General features: G+C 33.7%; 3 protein-coding genes across 3 annotated transcripts; 1 reads left to right on the forward strand and 2 right to left on the reverse strand.

Annotated features, from left to right (window-relative positions):
- Positions 1–6,578: 6,578 nt before the first annotated feature.
- On the reverse strand, positions 6,579–8,405 carry LOC8288427 (probable transcription factor At3g04930). The gene has a single exon (XM_002512204.4). The coding sequence runs from the start codon at positions 8,152–8,154 to the stop codon at positions 6,904–6,906; it is 1,251 nt and encodes a 416-aa protein (XP_002512250.2). The 5' UTR covers positions 8,155–8,405; the 3' UTR covers positions 6,579–6,903.
- A 1,401-nt stretch (positions 8,406–9,806) lies between these two features.
- LOC8288428 (rubredoxin) lies at positions 9,807–10,707 on the forward strand. The gene has a single exon (XM_002512205.4). It carries the CDS (start codon positions 9,985–9,987, stop codon positions 10,573–10,575), a length of 591 nt encoding a protein of 196 aa, XP_002512251.2. The 5' UTR covers positions 9,807–9,984; the 3' UTR covers positions 10,576–10,707.
- A 245-nt stretch (positions 10,708–10,952) lies between these two features.
- LOC8288429 (5'-3' exoribonuclease 4) lies at positions 10,953–20,627 on the reverse strand. Its single transcript, XM_002512206.4, is given in 24 exon segments — positions 10,953–12,144; positions 13,008–13,090; positions 13,592–13,667; positions 13,747–13,851; positions 13,957–14,108; positions 14,503–14,577; positions 14,671–14,711; positions 14,806–14,882; positions 15,017–15,145; positions 15,447–15,517; positions 15,742–15,837; positions 16,271–16,351; positions 17,238–17,324; positions 17,958–18,035; positions 18,279–18,443; positions 18,532–18,678; positions 18,798–18,860; positions 18,972–19,091; positions 19,257–19,448; positions 19,664–19,740; positions 19,820–19,922; positions 20,072–20,196; positions 20,199–20,233; positions 20,235–20,627. Coding segments are annotated over 24 exon segments (2,889 nt in total). The 5' UTR covers positions 20,276–20,627; the 3' UTR covers positions 10,953–11,474.
- Between the last annotated feature and the right edge of the window lie 995 nt (positions 20,628–21,622).

Raw genomic sequence — 21,622 nt, forward strand, 5'->3', positions numbered from 1 at the left:
GTTGATAGCCTTATAGATAATGTGTATCCTGCCTCGGTAATATTAGCGTCCTTTAAGATCTTGATGGGTCATGATTTTAGTTTTGAACTTAAAGATTGGTTATGTTAGAATATTATGAAAAATTTGTGCTTTGATAGTCTTTTTGGCTGTTTAGTAGCTTTAGTTTTACGTTGTCTTTCAGCTTTGCCAACCCAATTTCTCTTGAAATGCAAGCTGAACTGCTTTTTATTAGTATGTTCGCTTTTATTAATGTTAACTAGGTTTGGATGGTTGATTATATTTTTGATACCATGTGGTTGAGTAAGGTTTTCTTAATTTCAAAATGATGTAGGTTTTCTTAATTTCAATATGGTGTAGGTTTTCTTAATTTCAATATGGTGTAGGTTTTCTTAATTTCAAAATGGCGCTTTTCTGGATCATGGTTTCTATCTTGTATACCATTTGTTTCAACAGGTTTGAGTTGTTGATTTATATATCTAAATTGTTGTGGTACTCTTGAGATGTTGTTTGGTTTTTATTTCCTGCTTGATTATTTGTATATTTAAATTCGATAATTAAACTTAAGTGATTCGTTCTAATTTTATTAGAAAATTCTGAAATTTGAAGTTGGCTATTGAAATCTCTTCTATCCTGGTCGTCATGTTAGTTATCTGTGATAATCGTTATCTTTTTGACTTAGGTGATGAGTATGTTTCACTATTCAATATTCATAGTGCACATATCTTTCAGGAGATATAATTTCATGTGAATTGAAATTGAAAAATGCATGATTTAGTATGTTAAAATGTAAATGTAGCAAATATAGTATGGTAGTACTAATTATTATGGAAATTGCTTGTAACAATATGGACTTGGGGATTAATCTGAGTGTGGCAACACTCCATCTGAACTATTTTTGGTTGAACATGAATTTCATATAAAAGTGCTACTTTCTTAATTTTTTGCAATTGGTGGGCCAAATTACTACTTCTCCTAATATGAATTGTAATATAACTTGCAGTAAAAATTCCTTATCAAATGTGTGAAGTTGCCACTTCTTGGTTTACAACTTGAAGCCTTCCTTAATTTTGTACATTCTAGCATGCTTACACTTTCTAAAAAGGCATTGACATTGTTCAAGCAATGACATTTTATACAGAACTTTAGCAATTATTCACATTTAACTATTGGTCATAGCATGTGTCTGTTATTGGGGGATGTTCTTTTGGGGAATTAAGGTTTATAACATTTGAATAAAGAAAGCCATATCCAGATAAGTAAGAACATAGAAGCTTCAGTACCATAGCTTTAAGTTTAATTGTCAGCTTCTGTTCACAAAAGAAATTGCAGTTTAGTAGTTAGCCAAAAGGGCGTGATACTGTGTACTTCGGTTCTATGTTTCAGTAGACTACATTTTTCTTATCCCATCTTTTCTGCTTTTGAACAGTTTGCATCATTTACCAAATTAGTGGTATGAAATAAACTTTGTCTGTTATTTTATGAGAAACAAAGGGTATCGTTAGAAATAATTTCAGTAGATGCTCTTCTATTGTTGCCTCTGTTAACAGTTTCTGAGTTGTGCTTCTTTCTCATTGGATACTATGTGGCCTGAAAGTACACCATTTATGTTGTACTGAATATGAAATATATTATCAAAGATTGATAAAATTAGTTGTGGAAGACACTTTAGCTACAAAAGAATTCTAACTTTTTAAAAGTAGTTTAAGCAAGACTTGTGATGCATTTAAGACATGTGATCGCAGTGGTTTAACAACAGTACAGGATGCTAAATTCCATGAGTTCGCGATAGACTAGTAAGCGTGTGGGGTTTTGTATTATATTATATATCAGACATATTGAGATTTTGGAAGTTAAGTAAACATTGTATTAGTTAGGCATGTCTTTTCCTTTTCAGGAGGCCTTCCTCTTTTCTTTTCTTTTTTTTTTTCTTTTTTCCCTCTCTTTTTGCTTGATTTTTTTATTAAAATTGTTTGACTTTCGCTTGGTAAAGATATGTGTGTTTTAGTTGTGTTCCTCCGCTATGTTTACAGACTAGGGGATATAATTTTATGGCATGTACTTGTATCGAACAGAACTAAAGTGAAATTTATTTATGATTTTTCTTCCTTCTCTTTGTTCCTTCTCCATTATATATATGAAAAAAAAACTTGCTTATGTATTGGAAGTTTATTTATGATTTTATGACATGTACAAGCTATCCTATGATTAAGACTTCCATAACAATGTTTAATATCAATAATAAAACCAGGTTTTTGGTGTAAACAAATTAAAAATTCTGATTGATTTGTACTAGCATAGTGCGTTGCTGCTAAAATGCAATTGCATTTCTCTTTCTTGGGCATAGGTTATTATTTAAGATAATTATCCACACTGAATTTTCACTTTTTAAATTCTTTGTGACTTGAGTAACTTCTGTAGGAGATGCCTATTCTTTGCTATTTCCCTAGCTCTCAGTTAATGGATTTTCTAGTTTTGAATGCTAAGTAAATTACTGCAGTGACAGTAAGGTTGCTGCAAATCATTAAAATCAACATTACTTAATAAGTTCTTCAAACAAATAAGAGCAAGTTATGGGAGATGCTGATGAATGGGATAATGAAATTGAAAGCATGAAGTACATGGTAATACATCTGTTACAGGAACTTATGGAGGTAATTGTAGGAGAGATGATGCTTCATCCCAGAAAAAGAAACGTAAAAGTAGCTGAATGGATTTATCCACTGTTGAGTCAGTTATGAATGCAGTTATAATGTTGGGTAGAGACATGAAAGAAATTGGCAAAAAGTATAGAGATCAAAGGATGGACAATAAGTGAGAAATTCACTGTTTGATTGTTTACCATTTTATATCAAGTCTGTTGAATGCTGAAGAATTATTTGGAGTATTGAATAAGATCGAAGGATGGACAATAAGTGAAAAATTCACTGACTTGAGAAAAAATTCAAAAGATTTTACTCAAATGTTGATTTTTTTCAATCTTCCAGTTGAATATAGACTTTGGTGGATAAAAGAATTTCTCATGAATAGTTGAAATCATTCTTCTTAGGCGACTCTTCTTTATAGAATGTAGGATATAGTTGAATTGACTACTAATAACTATATTTTATCTTATGATGGTTGGTTTAGTTTTGATTCTGAGATGTTAATTTGAATATGATATTACTATTTTCAGACTTTAGATAAATATAATGAATTATATATAGTTTTTGAAGTATTGTTATTCAATTTTATAACAATATTAGACATTCTAATGCAATGAGATTAATCAAAATAAAATTGAAAATATAAAAGTTCAATAAAAATAACAATTAAAGAACAAAATAAAATAAAATAAAAGATTCAAGAATTTAAAAATATTTATTTTTTCTCATTTAATTAAAAATGGATATGCAGTGTGCATTTTCAAGTTAATTTAATTTGTTTTAGGAAGATAATTATCGTAATCTTAATTTATGGACTAATATGAAAATTTTGGATTCTTTTAATACATTTAATTTTTTAATCTTAATTTTAAGAAAAAAAATTAATCTCAATTTAAAATTTTATAAGAGCATCTTGATAAAAAAAATTATTGTTATAATTGAAAGAATTTTATGAATAAATTTCTTTTTTTATAAACATAATCTTGTTTTTCTTACAAAAATAATGTAAATATGTGAACAATAAAGTATTATTAATAAATTGTGCTCGTAATTATGAATGATTCTATTATTTTTCTTCTTAGGTCGGTGAAATTTAAATCTAACATCACCTTAAAATAGTCTCTATCAAGTTATTTATTTATTAGCATATATAAATTTAATTTGATGATAAATTCCTTTTTTTTTTTTATGCATCGCGCTTGTTATTTAAATAAAAAGATTGTAAATTGCAATTCAAGTAATTATCGGATAATAGTGAAATCAACGGCTATTAAAAACTCTAACTATTCACCGTTAATAATTTGATTTGTTGACTGGCAAGCTTGATGTAATGATTTTTTTAATATATATTTATTTTGTATGACTAGAGGTTTTTTTTTTTTTTTTTTTTTTTTTTTTTTTTTCCAAAACCATAGTGAAAATGAACCCAAAAACATATAGTGAATATTTATGATATCCAACTAGATAAATACAAAGAAGAAGATTTAATCCGTGTCCATTATTAAGTTTTGGAAATTCAATGTCTAACCCAATCGATTAAATCAAGTTGGTGATAATTTAAAATGCTTGGAAAAATAAATAACTTTTACTTTTTGCAAATATCTTATAATTTTTGGAGGATTCTGAAAAAGGATTGATTGTGAAATGAGAAAAGAGAAATGCTATTGCTTTTGTTTCTTATTTTCTTTTTATTTATGTTACATATAAAAAATATAACTTGTTTGCTTTTATTTTCCTCTTACAATTTTCGAAACAAATGTTTTTTAAAATTAAAAAAAAAAAAACACAAATGTTTATTTTTATTTTTGAACTTTCGGCTTGAATATGGATTAAGGATCTTAGCCGTTTTATTATAAATCTTTCTTTCATTCTTTTTTTTTTTTCATTTTTTGTTTTTGAGAAAACATTAAAAAAAAAAAATTAGTTTCTTAAGAATGAAAACCAAAAACGGAAAACGATAGCAAACGGCAATATTCAATGGATGGCCACTTTTTCTTTTTATTCCGTTTACATAAATCATCAAAATATAAATCTGTAATCCCTATTCAATCTGGAGATTTTTGGCCTTTGATTTGAAAAGTAAAGTCTATTTTGCTAAATATCCATATTTCAACTCTCCATTGAAAAAGCAAATTTTAAATAAAATAAAATAAAAAGTCTAAAATCAACTTGGGTTGAAATCCATAAAACAATTTATTTTATTTAAATTATATTTATTTTATTAAAATTTAATTTAGTTATAATAAATTTTACATAAATATATATATTATTTAAAAAATTTAGCTATGTTATTAAAATTTAATTTAATTATAATAAATTTTACATAAATTTAATTATATAGAATTCCACTCCTAGAGCATTAAATTATTCTCATTGAAAAACTTAATGATTCGCAAATGCCAAAAGATGATTTCCAGGCTTATTTGCCCGAGAAGATTTACTGCTTCATCAGTAAAAACATAATAAACAGCATTTGCAAAAGAAACAAACAAATTCCAGCGTCCATCAATTTACAACTTCTGCATCCAAGTAGCAACATTAAGATATCACTTCCCCCTCATAAAGGTCTTCCCCCCAACTTCAATAACAGAAGTGCTCTATTGCCACTGACCAAAACCATGCCTGCCGCAGCATTCAACAGACAGCTTAAAACATGAACAAACCCATCTTCTGCAAGCTTTGCTCCTCTACAAGTGTTACCATCTTTTCAGGACTCATGAACCCTGGTTATTGATTATATTTCTCTCCTACCAGAGATCTATTCAGAAGACTAATCCTCAAACTTACCATGTATGTTGCCAACTCGAATTCTCTCAAGTCTGCACAAAATTCTAGTCAGAAGTACACCTTCTATATGACTATGCGAGCTACAAACTATTTTTGAAATTTATTTGTACAGTGCTAATGCTAAAACGTATTATCTGAAAATACTCAGAGAGCTGCTGAATGCTGATATATCAAGTCTCTTATTTATCTAAAAAAGAGTGAAGAGAGAAAGAACTATTCATTCCTTTACACAGTAAGTATCCACTCTCGAAAACATCATTATACAAGGGGCAAGGCAAAGTCAACTTACCATGATGCAACTCTACATAACTAAAGATGACGACAATTGGCAGGCATTGCATAAACAAGCGAAAATACTAAAATACTTCATGAGATGTTTACATCGAGCAGAAGGCAAGTATAAAACTTGCTTGGAAATCAAATAGCAGGCTAGAGACAAGTTCAAATTCTGGGTTATGCATCCAACGTGATGTGCCAAACTTAGATTGATGACAGGTGAAAAAGAGAGATGGAGCAGATCCAAAACACGGTGATAAGATTAAGACACAACTCCCTGCACAAATCTGGCCTACTCTTATGTAGTACAGAACAAATAAAAAGAATGCCCTTCTGTTCAAATCTTTGGATCATCAACAAAGAAAACAAATCTGAAAATTATGTGAGTTGAGATCAGGTGAACAACCCTACTCTTTCTACAAGAGTAGGCAAGCACTCAAAAGAATAAAGAAGTAAATCCAATTTCTCTCTCTCTCTCTCTCTCTCTCTCTACATTTTTTTGTCAGGCAACAATAGTATTTCATCAATGCAAGTGTGTAAAATAAAATCTCACATATGGTTCTAATCAGCTCTCGTCTGTAATATGTGTGATAGCAGACAAAAACCACCCCATTCCCAAGTCAAATCATCACCAAATTCCGCATGACCATGACAGAAGTACTTTGGCAGAAGTCCCTACCATATTTCAGAAAAAATGACAAATACCTGATTCATCTTATCATTAACTGATGACTCAAAGATTCACATCCCTACCAGTGAACCCAAAAGTACATCCAAATCGATAAAACTTGATTTAGAAAAACCACAACAAAGTATCAAGAAGCAATCGCGAAAACTGAAGTATATAATATTGAGAACAAGTAAATGCTGATATTGAGATAAAAACTGTTTCTTTATTCTAAAAGAGTCATTCCAATCTATCCCTCAAGCCATATATATATCTACAGGTAGAACAAACTATCCACTACTAAATAAATTAGTAAATCATTATTCAACAACTGTTATATCAAATGAACCAAAAAGATCAAAGGTAACAACTGCCTTCCCCATCTGGGCCCGCACCTCAAAAAGAAAAAGAAAAAGAAAAAGAAATAACAAAAAGAAAAGGATTTGCATTTACTCCGCTAAAATAACATCAAATGACCAAGAAATCCTGTCTGTGAGATAAAACTTACTCCAAAAATTTCATCATCAGCTATTATCCACCCATGGACCGCAACTCCTCCAATTGTGCTCTGATCTGATCCTGGACCAACTCCAAGCGCTTCGAGTACACCTCCAACTCCAAAACCTGCTGCTTCCTCCACTTTTCATCAACCATCATTTCACCAACTCCAAAACTCAACGGCATTGCATTCATTGCCAATCCACCAATTCCCCTCGCACCACACGGCCCTGAAGCCAATGCATTACTCAACAACTCCTTAAACAATGGCGACAAGCAACTCTTCACTGTCTCCTCAATCAAATGCGACACATTCACATTACTATTGCTAATATTGTTAACATTATTAATATTATTACTAACGTCAGTATCATTGGGCAATCGCTTATCCTCAAACTTAAGACCACCAGAAGCAGCAGCAGCAGCGGGGGCAGCAGCAGCAGCAGCAGTAGATGAGCGGGAACGTGATCGTTTCCTTGACCTAGGAGTAGATTTATTATGATCCTCAATTTTAACATCGGCATCATTAAAATTAGGGTTAGGGCTAGGGTTAGCATCGTCATCATCCAAATTAGCATCTTCAACACAAATTTTGCCGGTAGAACTCCAGATCTTACGAGAAATTTCAAAAGTAGCTTGATCATGAGGACTTTTAAAAGAAAAATCCTTACCAGAGCTAATTTTGCTAAGAACATTACGATACTTCTTTTTCAAGCGTCGCAGTTTCTCAACCAGCTGATTTTTATTAAAATCAAGCTGTAGCTTTGACTTGATTTGATCATAAAATAAAGCGGTGTCATGGTGATTGCTTCCTCTTTGCGTCGTGTAATCAAGAAACCCTTGAAGAAGCTCGATTTCATCCTCGTCTGTCCATAATCGCTGAAATAACCGTCTCGATTCATCCATTTGTTGCGGCTGTGGTTTTTTCTCTTCTTGCGGTTGTTGGTGAATAACAAGCGTCGTCGTCGTCGTGGACTCCACGCGCTGACGTTTCGTGTCAGGAGTGGACTCTAAGGAAAGAGAAGGCGCGTCGCTAACACCGTTAGGGACGGCGATTGTGACAGCGGAAGCGGAAGGAACCGCGACCGGAACGGCAATCGCAGGAGAACAAGAAATTGGGTTGAGGTCTTCTTCGTCTTCTTCGTCAGGTAGGACGTCGTCGTTTTCTTCAATTATGGCATCGTCATTTTCGAGATCGTCATCGTCATCTTGAGACTGAGAGGATTCGTCGTCGTCGTCTTCAAGGTCGTGGTCGAAAACGGTGTCGTGTTGCTCCGAGGCCATAAGAATGTTTAGAGAGAGAAAGTTGGGGGGGTTAGTTTTAGAGAGAGAGAAAAAGGTAGTTAATTTTGGGTGGGGTTAGGGGCTCACGAGGAATCGTTGGTTTGGTCTGGTTTTTTTTTTTCTTTGGTTGCGTGTAGGACTTGGTGAAATGGGGTGGTTTGGTTTTGGGGTGGTTTTGGTGGTAGAGAGTTTTATCGGAGGAAATCGTTTACCCATGCTCTCAAATGGCGCGTGTTTTTCACTCAACCAGGTTTATGCTTCCCGCTGAATCCGGACCGGGAATGGCTGACAATAATAGGCATAATTATGATTTGCTCCCTAGGATTTACCATATTATTACTAATATCCTCCTTTCCTTTTAAAAATTCATTACATGCCCTTTAATAATAAGTTAGTTTCCTCCATTGATTTTTTTTTTTTTATATTAGCAACTATTAGATTAAATGAAAATAACATACATATCTTCCTTTAATGGCCAGATATTACTTTATTCTATTAAACTGATGAACATAACTTTATTTTAGTATATTTATTCAAAGTCTTATAATAGAATAAATTATTTATTCAATTTAAAGTTAAAACGGAATCCAAGTTTTTGTAGGATAAATTTATCATTTTTGTTTAAATTAGCAAACTGTAAGAGGGCTCTAATGTAATATGGTAAAGTGAATGAAGTTTTAATATACTTTTAAAATGTTGAAAAGTACTAACTATCTTATAAATTTATAGCAATAGTACATTTTGATATGCTTGGTCGTTTACTTAATAGTTATAAGGTTCAATTTTTTCCTTGTACTTTCTGAAAAAGGTCAATTTATCCCTTTTCACATTTTTTGCCCAAATCAGTCCAAGACTTTGTTTTTTTAGCTTAATTTTCCCCTGAGTTGAGAAAGTGAGAGTCGTTTTTTCTTAATAAATAAAAAATAATTTAATAAGTTGAAAAATCTATTTTATAATCTAAACACAATTTAAATATTTAATTAAAATATCTTAAATTATATTTTAACATATAGTGATTTTAAATTAAAAATTTTAATTTGATTTAAAAATTAATAGTTTTTATTCTTATCACTCTCCTGTTAGAGACAGTGAAACTCATTCTCTAAAAAATGAATTAAATTGAGCTAAATAAAATTTGGGTTAAATTGTCTCAAAAGGTTAAAAGGGTTAATTTGATCTTTTTTCATAAAGCGAGGGGGCAAATTTAACCTTATTCCTTTCTTTTCTTCCAGTAGTCATCCATACACCCATAGCTTATATGAGAATAGAGTTTGAATTTAAAAATTTTATTCTACATTTTGTTTTTTTTTTTCAAGTATCCGGAAATAATTATGAGATTCAATTTGGCACTCTCTTCTAAATACAAAATCTGTATTTAGCAAATTATATAAAATTGAAGTTTTTCTGTCTGTTAATTTTCTTAAAGAACGTAAGACAAAACATATATATGCTTTGGCTTAAATCTTAAACTCAGTGTGTTATTGGTTATAACTCGTAACATTTGCATTTCCCGGGAAAAAAAAAAGAAACTTGCAACATTTGCATGACATCCAATAATTTATTTAGGAAAATTATAAATGCTTGTTGGGCTTGAATAACAAAGTCCGAGGTCTTAAGTTCCATAGCCCATAAGCAAATATGAAATCTTTTGGTACTTCCCCACCTTATCCGTCTCCCTTTCACTAACAGCATATGCTCTTCCATGGATCCCCTTCATTTCTCCTCCATCCAGAAACTATTCACCACAAACACAACCTAACAATACTTCTCCATTCCAATTTCAATTAACAAAAGATAAGAACATTAACCATTAAATACTAATTCCATTTGATGATGGCCTGTGCAACTACAAGACCCACCTTCTCATTCCACCTTTCCCAACTCTTACCTCCCAAACCCAGAATTTATTCTTCCAAATCATCATTTCTTTCTGTCCAAAAACCCCAGAAGACCCACTTCATTCTTCACTCAATCGATGTCTCTAAAGAAGACAAACCACCCACTTCAAACCAACCTAGTAATAGCAATCCTCCTCCACCACCACTAGAATCACTGACTGAAGCAGAAACTGAAACAGAATTTGATCAAAGGAGGTTAGAAGAGAAGTTTGCAGTGTTAAACACTGGAATTTATGAGTGTAGGTCTTGTGGGTACAAATATGATGAGGGTGTTGGTGACCCAACATATCCAATTCCACCAGGGTTTCAGTTTGATAAGTTGCCTGATGATTGGAGGTGTCCTACTTGTGGAGCTGCAAAGAGTTTCTTTGAGAGTAAAAGTGTAGAGATTGCTGGATTTGCACAGAATCAGCAATTTGGGTTAGGAGGCAACTCACTCACTTCTGGGCAAAAGACTATTTTGATATATGGGACCTTGTTCTTCTTCTTTGTTTTGTTCTTATCAGGGTATTTTCTGCAATAGAGGATGGTTACTGATAAGAATTTTGTAAGTTCTCTTTTTGGGTTTTGTGCTTATTGTATCATGTCCAGTTTTAAATTTATGATACTTGCAAATAGATTCATATTTAAGAAGTGGATAACTGGGGTTATAGCATATCATTTGTTTTGCATCTCTGTTTATAGTTTGATTAAAATAACAAAGATGGCTTCCTGCCATTTGCTCATAATTCATGCTTACAAGATCATAATAATTTCAACAATATACTAATTCCGCAAGTTCTAGCTGTTCTTTGATTCATACCACTGCCAGTCTGCATCTATTCAGGACTAACGCTGCCGTTTCTAACCCTATGCATTTTCCATAAAGCAATTCTCCATTGCCGTTAAACTTTCTTTCCGTACAGCTGCAATAGGAAATATCAACTTTTCTTTTCTTCACAGAGAGTACAAAGTATATTACTAGAAACTGAGTACAAATACATCATGTCAGTCGCTAGTTACACCATCTAATGTTACTAAACACAAATCAACAGTGGTGATTCTCCCGATATACTATCATCGAGAGAGGGTTAGTTTCCTATGACTCGAAACCCAATTACATCAAAACATGTTTATCATATAGTTCTGTGCTCCAATCCAGCAGATAACAAAATCAGAATGATGACACCTGCAACAATGCTTCCGTAATTGGCATACCAACTCTTCTTCAAATCAAATGTTCTCTAAAGGTTGTTCTTGCACCCCACATGCAACATTATCACTCCAAAATGTGAAAAGATAACAGCAGGTGCTGATTACTGGATTAAGTTGCAGGAACAACTATTGTTTAGTGCTCAAACCTTGCTTTAAAGTGGAGAGATCTCACTGTTTGTTGTATGAGCACATCTCAGGTAGAAATCAAGTTTAATTAAATCGGCAAGATTATTGATGATTTACATCTGATATTTGTTGAGGATTTGACATTTCCTGAGCTGCACGTGTCTTGACCTGATAAATCTGCTTCGCCTGTTTCTCATTTGCACCCCTTAGCATTGTTTCTTGTCTAAAGTACATCTCAGCATCTGTATCTGTTGCTTTGCCAATCCACTTGGCGGGTGGTGATGGAAGTGCACCTAAGTTCTGCTCAAACTGTTGCTGCAAACTCGAACTGTATCCTGTATTTTGTGTGCGCTGTGACATTACTGCTGGTGGTCTGCTTTTGACATTTTCTTCCATAGTCAAAGCAGACATGCCGGTCTTCAAGTCACGGTACTGTTCATGGTATTGTACTCTATCCTGAGTTCTAAAGTTGTGCCGGTTGCTGGAGACACCATTCGAGAAAAGAGGGGATCTAGGATTACTCATTAGGCCTTGCTGATAATTGTGATGTCCATAATAATAGTTTGGATCATTACTGTAGCCTCTTTCGTAACCAGAAGGTCCGGCAGGCCTAGGCCTGTTGAATGTAGAATTGCCTGGAATATTACGATATGTTTGTTGCTCCAAAAATTTCGAAGATGAACCGTTTGGTCTGATATTAAGCGTGTTCTTGACAAGACGATGAGCTGCCTCGCCCAACAAAGGGCCGGCTATTGCTCTAGCTACTTGCGGCCTGTAGAACAAACATACATTTAGCAAGATACACGTACAAGGACTGAGAATACTAGGTTTTATTTAATTTATAGAGTCCACATGAAAACTGAGATCGTAATAATAAAAAAATAAGTTAAAAAATAAAAAATTATATAAGAACAGCATCAAACTTCAGCACCCCTTTCTTTCCTCAATTCCTTGTGTAAAGATGCAACCACATCTAGCTCAAACTTGAGTAGCCCAAGTAATAAGTCAAGTTGATTCCAAATACCACCATACTTGACCTAGATGGAGCCTGAGTTCACTCAATTTAATTTTTCAAATAACTTCGTCGATATAAATCATTTAAATAATAATTTATGATATTTTCATCTTACTCCTATTTATACAGAACACCCTATTTTGAGATCTCTTAAGCCTCTTTGAATTTTAATTCAAGTGCAGTGCAGAACTTGATCTGTATCATAAAGTCAAGTCCAGGAAAAACAAAAGCTTGAGCATCCTGTTAACTCAAGTTTTTGTAAGAAAAATAAAGCTAGATTGAGCTCAAACAAAGTTTCAAGTTTAGTCGAGTTTGAGCGATGCGCTCTGCACTAAATCGATTCCATACAATTCAAACCATTCATGCTCCATCCACCTCTAATGAGGAAGAATATTGGTAAGGAGAAAAAAAAAAAAGAGTGAACGACTAGGGCAAAACCCATCATTACTTTGTTACCTTTCTTTGCCCTTCAAACTTGGTCAAGTTCGAGCAGTGCACTGTGCACTAAGTTGACTCCATACAATTCAAGAACATCCATAATCCTATCTGCCTCTAATGAGGGATAATATTTTTAGAAAACAATTAAACAACTAGGGAAAAATCTATCATTACTTTCTTACCTTTCTCTGCCTTGCTGGCGCCGACCACCATGATCTTCATGCCATAACATGGGGAATGGTTTAATATCTAAAGGTTTTAAAATCTGCAACAGTAATGACTTATCAAAAATGAATGATACTGCTAACGATATGAAACCCATCATGAAAACAATACATGAACATCCTTGCTCTTTCACATAGCTCTTATGTCCCATATGCAGAGATGCAGGAGCAAGACAATTCCAACAAATTTGGACATCTATCATGCAACAACTCTGTTCAGAAACCTAATTGTCAAGTTCCTTGAGCACGATTAAATGCCACCAGCATGATGCCCATTTATTATATAACACGCAATTGCTGTTTAGCCAAATTAGTTTTTAGACATGGAGCTGTTCCATCATCTTCCAGAAATGAACATAAGGAATGGTCCAGTTTAGAACGATAATTTGTGGCAGACACAACTAACATCATGTTCATTGTTTATCATGTGTTCATATCATGCATAGGTAAAAGCATTGCCCAGAGGATTAGTTTATACCTTAGCCTTTTCTGCTCTTAAATAACAAAATGAGATCAATTTTACAAGCACCCAGACTACATACCTTTTCTGGCATGACCACACCATTGGGAGGTTCAGGGATGTGTCTGTGATTTATAGGATTAAGGTATGTAATGTTTCTGCAAGGCAAGAACACCCAACATAAACAAAACTGATTTACTAGCTTCCTAAAGGTGAATTACCAGAAAGGAAACTTACAAAACTTGGTTATGTTCTATGTCTGGAAACCCATTGACAGGGGAAGCGATTGTACTTCTCCACATATTCCTCTCGCTTAACCAAAGATATCCATTCATCCCAGCACTGCAACATTTTAGCAACTGATGAGTTCTAGAACCAGTAAGCTTTTACCATAAAAGCGATTAAACAGTTTAACTCAATGATGCATTATGATGGAGATTCACTAACCTGGCATTTGTGTCTATTGCCCAAGGTTTTCTTTGATATTGGGGTAAGGAATTGAAACCTTGATAATGTGCGATGACTTCTGCAGCCATAGGATGAGCAGGATGGACATAAAGCAAATCTAACATGACACTATTTCGGAGCCGCTCTTCCTCCTGCAACTTGCCAAACTAAATTTAGCACCGAGTTTAACGCTTATCTCTGTTACAAATACCTTATCTATAGGTCACAACAACCATCTGAATTTAATGCTGATCTCCTTAAACTAAGCAAACAGAACTTGATACAGGTTTTTGTCTACTAGGTATTCTCTAGTACAAAAATTGGTCCTGAATGATATTATTGGATATTCACTGAATTGCTTTCCAAAAAGCTTGGCTTTGATTTCTGAACATCACAAGAATTAGCTTCCACTAAAACGGCCATTACATAGAAGTGCAATGAAGATATAGTGGGTTAAGTTTCTAAAACTACTGCAATAGTAAAAGCCAGAAGAGCAGCATCAAATGAAAGCAATAAAATAACAGTCTAGAAATAAAAAATTCAGACCGTTAAGGTGCTTTCAAGTTTCTTTGTTTGAGCAAGCAATTTCCTCTCATCAATGAATGGCAATTTGGCAATTCCCTGTCTTCCAACAAAAGAATGTAAGAAAACTTCTGTTAGTTGATTAGAAACAATAACAGTAATAGTAGACATGCTGTGTAGAGAAATATTAACCTGCCAGGCGAAACGTTTACCATTCATGTCAATCTCAAAATCTGCCCACGAAAATTGACCTAAGTAATCTTGCAAAGGCAATAAAGCATTCCAACAAAAAGGGAAAATATTGATTGATGATATAATCAGTTTTACCCAAGGGAAAAAATCTAGAGATTGGTGACGATGAATCAGTCATCAATTTCCTGTATTCTTCTGGCAGAGCATTAGAACTGTAGCAGGCCCAATTTCCAATCAGCACAAAGACAAATAACCAGCCAGACGTAAATCTTAAGAAAAGATTAAAGAAAGAAAGAAAGATTGCAATGATGATAAAGTGAGGCAAGATAGAAAGTAGGAGGTGTGCCTTGCAGCTGGTAGGGTTCCCATTAGCTGATCAAAGGGTTTAAACGGCTCTCCCAGAAAGAAGGTTATTTCCAAGTCAGCAAGGCCCTTCAGATCGGAGGCAAATGGAGCATAATGGTATGGATAAAACCTGAAACAAATAGAAGGCAAGTGCAGTGTTAACTTTATATGTTAATAGTATGCATATAAAGTGGTTGGCGACTTCTCGTTGTGCACAAGGTGCATGTTTCTGGACAGAAATTAATTCATTAAGCAGGCCATGTCACACCCAAAAGAAAAATGTTAACAGTACAGACTACAACTTGTACATCATAAATGCACATGTACAAGCAAGTGGTGCATATGTATTTACTAGGACTTCATAAATGAAGATTGCTTTAATAGAACGTGAAATACCAGGCTAATTTAACATCAGCCAAAATCGAACTAACCATTGCCAAGAGCATACACCTTGGTAGTAATAGCGGCAGACCCAACACAAACCTTCCACATACTTCAAAACCTGCACCAAAAATGATTGAAAGTTCCTTATTTAACTAAGGATACAAACAAAATAGAAATAGAGAAAGGAAATAAGAAAAGGTGAGCCAAAAAGCTTTTCATTTTGGATTTGGGCAAAACAGGGTGGGCCAAAAGCTACAGCATATGAAAAAGGTCTGATGTGTCCAACAGAAATTGCAAGTAACCACAAGAGGCAATCATTTTGCATCAAAAAAGTTCACTTACCACATCATTTCTAACTTTATCTATTTCATCCGGAGTTGTTAAACCAAATTTCTCGGCATAGTATCTTTCTTTGTAACCAGGTTCCCCCAACTTAACCTGAATGGACAAAAGAAAATAAATAAAAAGGCAGCACGCTCCTAATGGCTGACCTTCAGATTGGTTGGCCATCCTTATAGGATCAAGGAATAATACATATCACGTAAAATCATATATCTAAGTGCAACTTATATAAAAAGGCACTTCGATTAACAAGTCAACCATATCAAAGCTCCGTATCACTGTATCCTGATAACAAGCCAAAATTCCATAGTGTCTAGGGCGAAACTGGACCTCTATCTATATCAATGGCCATAAAAGACTCATGTGTGAAGGAAGTCACAAAAAAAGAAAAAGGTTACTGCCAACAGCTATGAAACTGCTAATTGCTTCAATTTTAGGTGTGCATCTAACAATTCCCTGTACTCCAAATAGTAATCTAACACTTCACTTGGTTTCAAACATGCATCTCAAATTATTGTTATAAAAAGACCTTGTCTACAGCAGGTGTCTGAATCTCTTCAGAGGATTCCCTTCGTGCTTTGAGTCTCATCTCCTCGTTATTTTCCAAAAACTGAAAATGAATTCATTAGCACAAGTATGGATAAAGACATGGATTTACATAACATAAGATAATAAAAAAGACGGCAAAAGAAGAAAATACATTTATGATAAAGACTAGAAGTATTTCTTTCACAGGTATTGCTGCAACAGTAACTAATGAGATTACTAGCGGACAAATATGGATGCAACATGTGTTCTGTGGATCTTGCTAAAACTGACCCCTATGAACTTCAGTAACTAACTATGAACTTCAGTAACTAACTAATTTATTGCCTTTTGACCGATCATCCTTTTCTACTTCTGACTTCCACTAATAAAATTGGACTATTGGAGACAAAAGCTTAAAACATTTCATTAGTAAGTGGTGAGAAACATGGGCATATTCCAATCCAAGTATCTGCCAAAATTGAGCAGCTCACTTTTTGAATGTATAGCTTCATGCCTCCGTCTAAAACCACCATATCAAATAATTTCTTGAAACCAAGTACCAAAATATTTATTTGCATGGTAAGCTTAGTTCAATCAATTTTTATTATTATAATACGATATTTGCTTCAAGTTGATGAAAAAACTAATGAGAAATGGACTTTATTCAAATGAGCACGATTCGTTCAGATTCTATCATGACAATGTATTGAATTCGTTTTGTGCTATAGACTCTATGATTGAAAATAATTCAGAAAGTCTGAATTTTATTTGATAGTTGATTGCAAATGGTTGTATAATGATATGCCTGTTGCAATGCACAGGCACCATAGCTTGTACATTAAAAAAGAAAGAAACAAAACCAGAAATTTGATAATTTGACATGCATATTCTGAATCCATTTATCTTGCATGAATAAGATTAATTGCTCTTCATAAGAGCAAATTAAATCAAACATGAAAAGGAATTACCTGCTGTATACGCAGTCCTTTCTGAAAGATTTGCTCTTCATAAATAGCGACAGACTGGATAAAATGTTCTACTCTATCTAGATTAACCTGTACATGTAAACTAATTCATATTAAAATTTCATGTGAGTAGAGCACTGTTCCAACCTTAAATCATAGGCTATTACAATAGCACAAAATAAAATCACTGGAAGGAACATGGAAGAAGTGGTATTTTTACAGCAAGATATGGAACCCATGCTAAATTTAAGAAGAAAAAGATACTTTGAGGGACAAGTTTCTGGCAGTCCAATAAAATTGACAAGGAACGATTTATACGAAAACTCAGCACCAAAGTAAAAGAACCCCCAAGAACTACTTTAAGACCATTGTTATTATGTTGGGAGTTTTGCTGAATGGACTACTACTAGATTGAATAAGTTCAATATTGGACAGGTAAACAAAAAATTCAACCAGTATCCCATATATGAATATAAAAAAAAAAAAAAAAAGTCGAAAGTACTAATATTAATAGGGTTAATATGACTTGTCACTGTATATACAGCAGGAGTCTGATACTAATGACAAACAAAAAGAACAAAATGGACCTCTATATGGACTGCAAATGAGAGATTATGTCTACTTTTGAACAGATTCTTATGTAAGAGAAAAACACAAACTGCTTCAAGAAAAAACATGCAGAGTGCAGAGGTTTCGTAGATGACATAGAAAAAGAGAAATTACCTCACCCGCATCAGTAAGATAACCACCCATAGCAGAAAACTCCCTTCTGTATACATGCATCAATAAATTTATAGCACCCTGAAGCAGAAGACAATTCCATGATAAACAGAAGACCATTTCATAATAACATTGTAAACAAAGAGATAAACATCACGAGGAAGTAAATAGCATAGGAAACAGAGGAAGAGATTATATATGAAACATAAATCATCAAGGAACACAGACAAGCAATATTATTGAGCTGAGAATTGAACAATATTCATATTGTGGCTCAGAACACGCAATTCCTTAAAGAGTAAAAACTCCCATCTGCTGACTTACCTCCCTAATCTCCAATGTTGGCATATGTGGAAGGAAGTCATTGCCAACAAAAAAACATAAGAATACAAAATCATCCAGTATTCGTTCAAAGTTGATCTCCAATGGAGGGTTTGGAACATCCAATTCGTATTGCAAATATTCTCGCAACACCCAGATGTTGAGGAACTGTGCAGACAATGATTCAATATAAAAATATTGGAAGAAAGTGAGATAATAAAAATAAAAAATATATATGAGCATCTGGTTCTCCAACCTGATATTTCTTCTTGTGAATTGGGACATCATCTTCCACATTCCAATCCAGAGGGTTGTCTCCTGGCTTACCACGGCAGTCAGCTGCAAGATGCCCAGTTTGACCACAGGAAAAGCACTTCTCCTGTTGCCCAGGGAATGTGACCATCTACAAGTCGGAAAATAAACTTTTAGGATCCACCATGTGCATATTAGAAAAATGATCAACCATGAGCATGGAATGAGCTGGAACCATGATGACCACTTATAAAGACATGAACCACTAACCTCTCTCAATATTGAAAAGTGAATTTCATGTGTCGCTAAAGCCAGCATAATCAGATCAGCATCCTGATTTAAGATAAAATGATTGTTTTGATCACGAATAAAAAAAAAAAAACTGATGAAAAAACGATAATCAGAAACCTCAAAAGCCTGAAATAATTAACAGAAAAAACTCACCAGCCCATATAGACAATGCCGTGTGTTCGGATTGAAACCGGAAAGGTTACGTTGTAATCTTATGTATGACATAACTTTGTGCTCTCCCTCACCAGGGACATTTGCATCAGAAAGAATAACCTTCAAATAATCACCCAATGCAGCGCCATAATTAAATTTAGAGACAAAGTATCCTGAAAGCCAGATGTCTATGAAAAGAAAAATAAAGAAGGGATTACTCCACAGTCAAGGAATGATCCGATCTGAGAAGGGGCTAACTGAGGGAAAGGATAACACCAGTCACACCTTTGTATACTTCCACCCTGGGTTGTGGTTCAACCTCATTTGTACATAATACTGAAGCCCGGTCGAGAGCACAGCCATAAATTGAGTGCCAGGGGTGATAACATTAGAGTCAGATGTTTCAGGCTTTTCTTTGGGAGACAAGAGATTCCCTTCAGCCTCAAATTCTTTTCTAAGTCTTTCTTCCTCAGCTTCCTAAGACATCAGAATATACAAAAACAGTACAGTAAGCTAACCACATTCCAAAAATCCTCGTTAAAAATACAGGAATTCAATTCTATTTAGTCAATGCTTATGTTTATAAAGTTTTTAGGCACTATAATTCAATTCTTTCAACTTAAAGAAAATAAAAGAATTTTGAAAGAAAGAAAATCATTCCAGAATCAACATGATTTTGCAACAAATCTTACTGCTTCAGCAGCATCTTTAGCAGCTCTAAATCGCCGAGAACGTTGCTGATTCATTTTCGCTCTAGGTGCAACTCCATCTACAAGAAACTCAAAGGTAATTTCGCTAGCATTGCTACATAAATAGAAACAGTGAAAAAATTCATGGCTAAGCTTTACCAATTGCCATAAATAGAAGCTTCCGCGGCCGAACCAATGTGAATAAATGATCAATGTAATCAAATATAGACTTAAAAACATCATCATAAGTAGGAGGCGGAGGCTGTACGAACATAAAACAATAAGAACCTTACTAAATTTGAAGAACTTTCACACATAATCAATAAAATCCCAAAAAAAAAATCTATTTTCCAAATAAGTAAATTAAACTAAAAAAAAAAGATTAGCAAACATAATTTAATCAGAGCAAACCTTTCCATCAGGATGGAAACAAGGATGAATAATACCATTCATATCTAAGTATAAATTATCGAATTCTAAACCGTTCGGGTTAGGTTTTGAGATATCAATAGGTCCAATTACGCCATTGCTGTCTTCTTTGGTTCCTCTTCAACCACGTCGACAATTGCTATGGTACCGGTCCGCGAGCCACCTGTAAAACGCTGGCACGCCCATGGTCAAGTCCTGGTCCGGTCAAGGTTCTAAGCTCCTGTTCGATCAAAGAAACGACTGTTTGTTGAAAGAGGGGGCTTTGGTGGAGAGAGAAGAGAGAGAGAGAGATCTGCGTGGAGTGGCGTCGCTACGTGGAAATAATCATATGGACTATAATGCCCTCTTCGGTGAGCGCACAGGTGAACAGGTTTTGTTGATGGAATGTTGAATCATTGTTTTATATATACTGTAGATATAAAATGCAAATGCATATACATTTTTTGTTGAAAAACATTGGGTAAATCGTAAAAATCAACAAGTTTATGTTGTTTTAGGTAAAATATGGATATAGATATAGATATAGATTCCCAGCAGCGTATAGTTTTCATTTCCTCATTCAAAGCAATTAGGAGATCTGATTTTTAAGTGTTAATTTGTCTTTGTAGTATATCCGCAATGATTTCTATTTGTCTCTTTGTTATAAAATAATTTAATAAACAAACTGATTTAGATAATAGTTAAAATTATTTATCATATATCCTGATAAAATTTCAATAGAATTTATAATAATTAAATAAAAATATTAATTTTTTATTTATATATTATATAATTATTATTTTATTATTTTAATTATAAAATTAAATTGATAGTGTTATAATTTAATAATGTTATTATTAGGCCATTCTTGGAATACTTCTTATTAATACGAATTAAATTCTCCGATTAAAAATCAAAACTTTCATCAACTACACATATTTTACTACACATTAGATAGGATAATGAATCCCTATTTTCATAGGGATCGAAATTTTGTTTAATCTGACGGTATAAGCGTTGATGATGCTGATTTGCTTCTTACAAGATGTTGAATTTAAGCTTTAAATCGTAGTCTTCGGTGTGTGTGGAACAACCAGCAATTTACACAGGGCAGCATTGGCTGTGGTGCCGGTGGCGACGGTCGCGATGAGCAGCAGCCGCAAAAGATCTTTTACCATGCCGCTTTATTGGACCATTTATATATTCAGCTTTCTCACTATGGTAGGCCTAATATGGGCCTTGCCTACCGTATGGCTTGCCCTTTATGGCCTCCCATGTTCAAATACAACCTTCATTTCTATTGTTTAAGAGCATAACAAAATTCTAGAGTTAAAAGTACAGAAGAAATATAATTTTTATAATAGAAAAAATCTTAAATATATAATAAATAAAATATTTTATTAAAGTCCAATTTATAGCGTGATTGTCTTTAGTTATTTTTTAATTATTTTCCTATTATTTTACTAAAAAAATAATTAAAAACAAAAAACAAAAAACCAAAACTTCAAATTTGAAAGAGAAAGTTAAAAATCCATATTCTTATATTTTAGCACA

Source organism: Ricinus communis, chromosome 10 (assembly GCF_019578655.1).
Source record: "Ricinus communis isolate WT05 ecotype wild-type chromosome 10, ASM1957865v1, whole genome shotgun sequence".
In the NCBI taxonomy this organism is placed as follows: domain Eukaryota; kingdom Viridiplantae; phylum Streptophyta; class Magnoliopsida; order Malpighiales; family Euphorbiaceae; genus Ricinus; species Ricinus communis.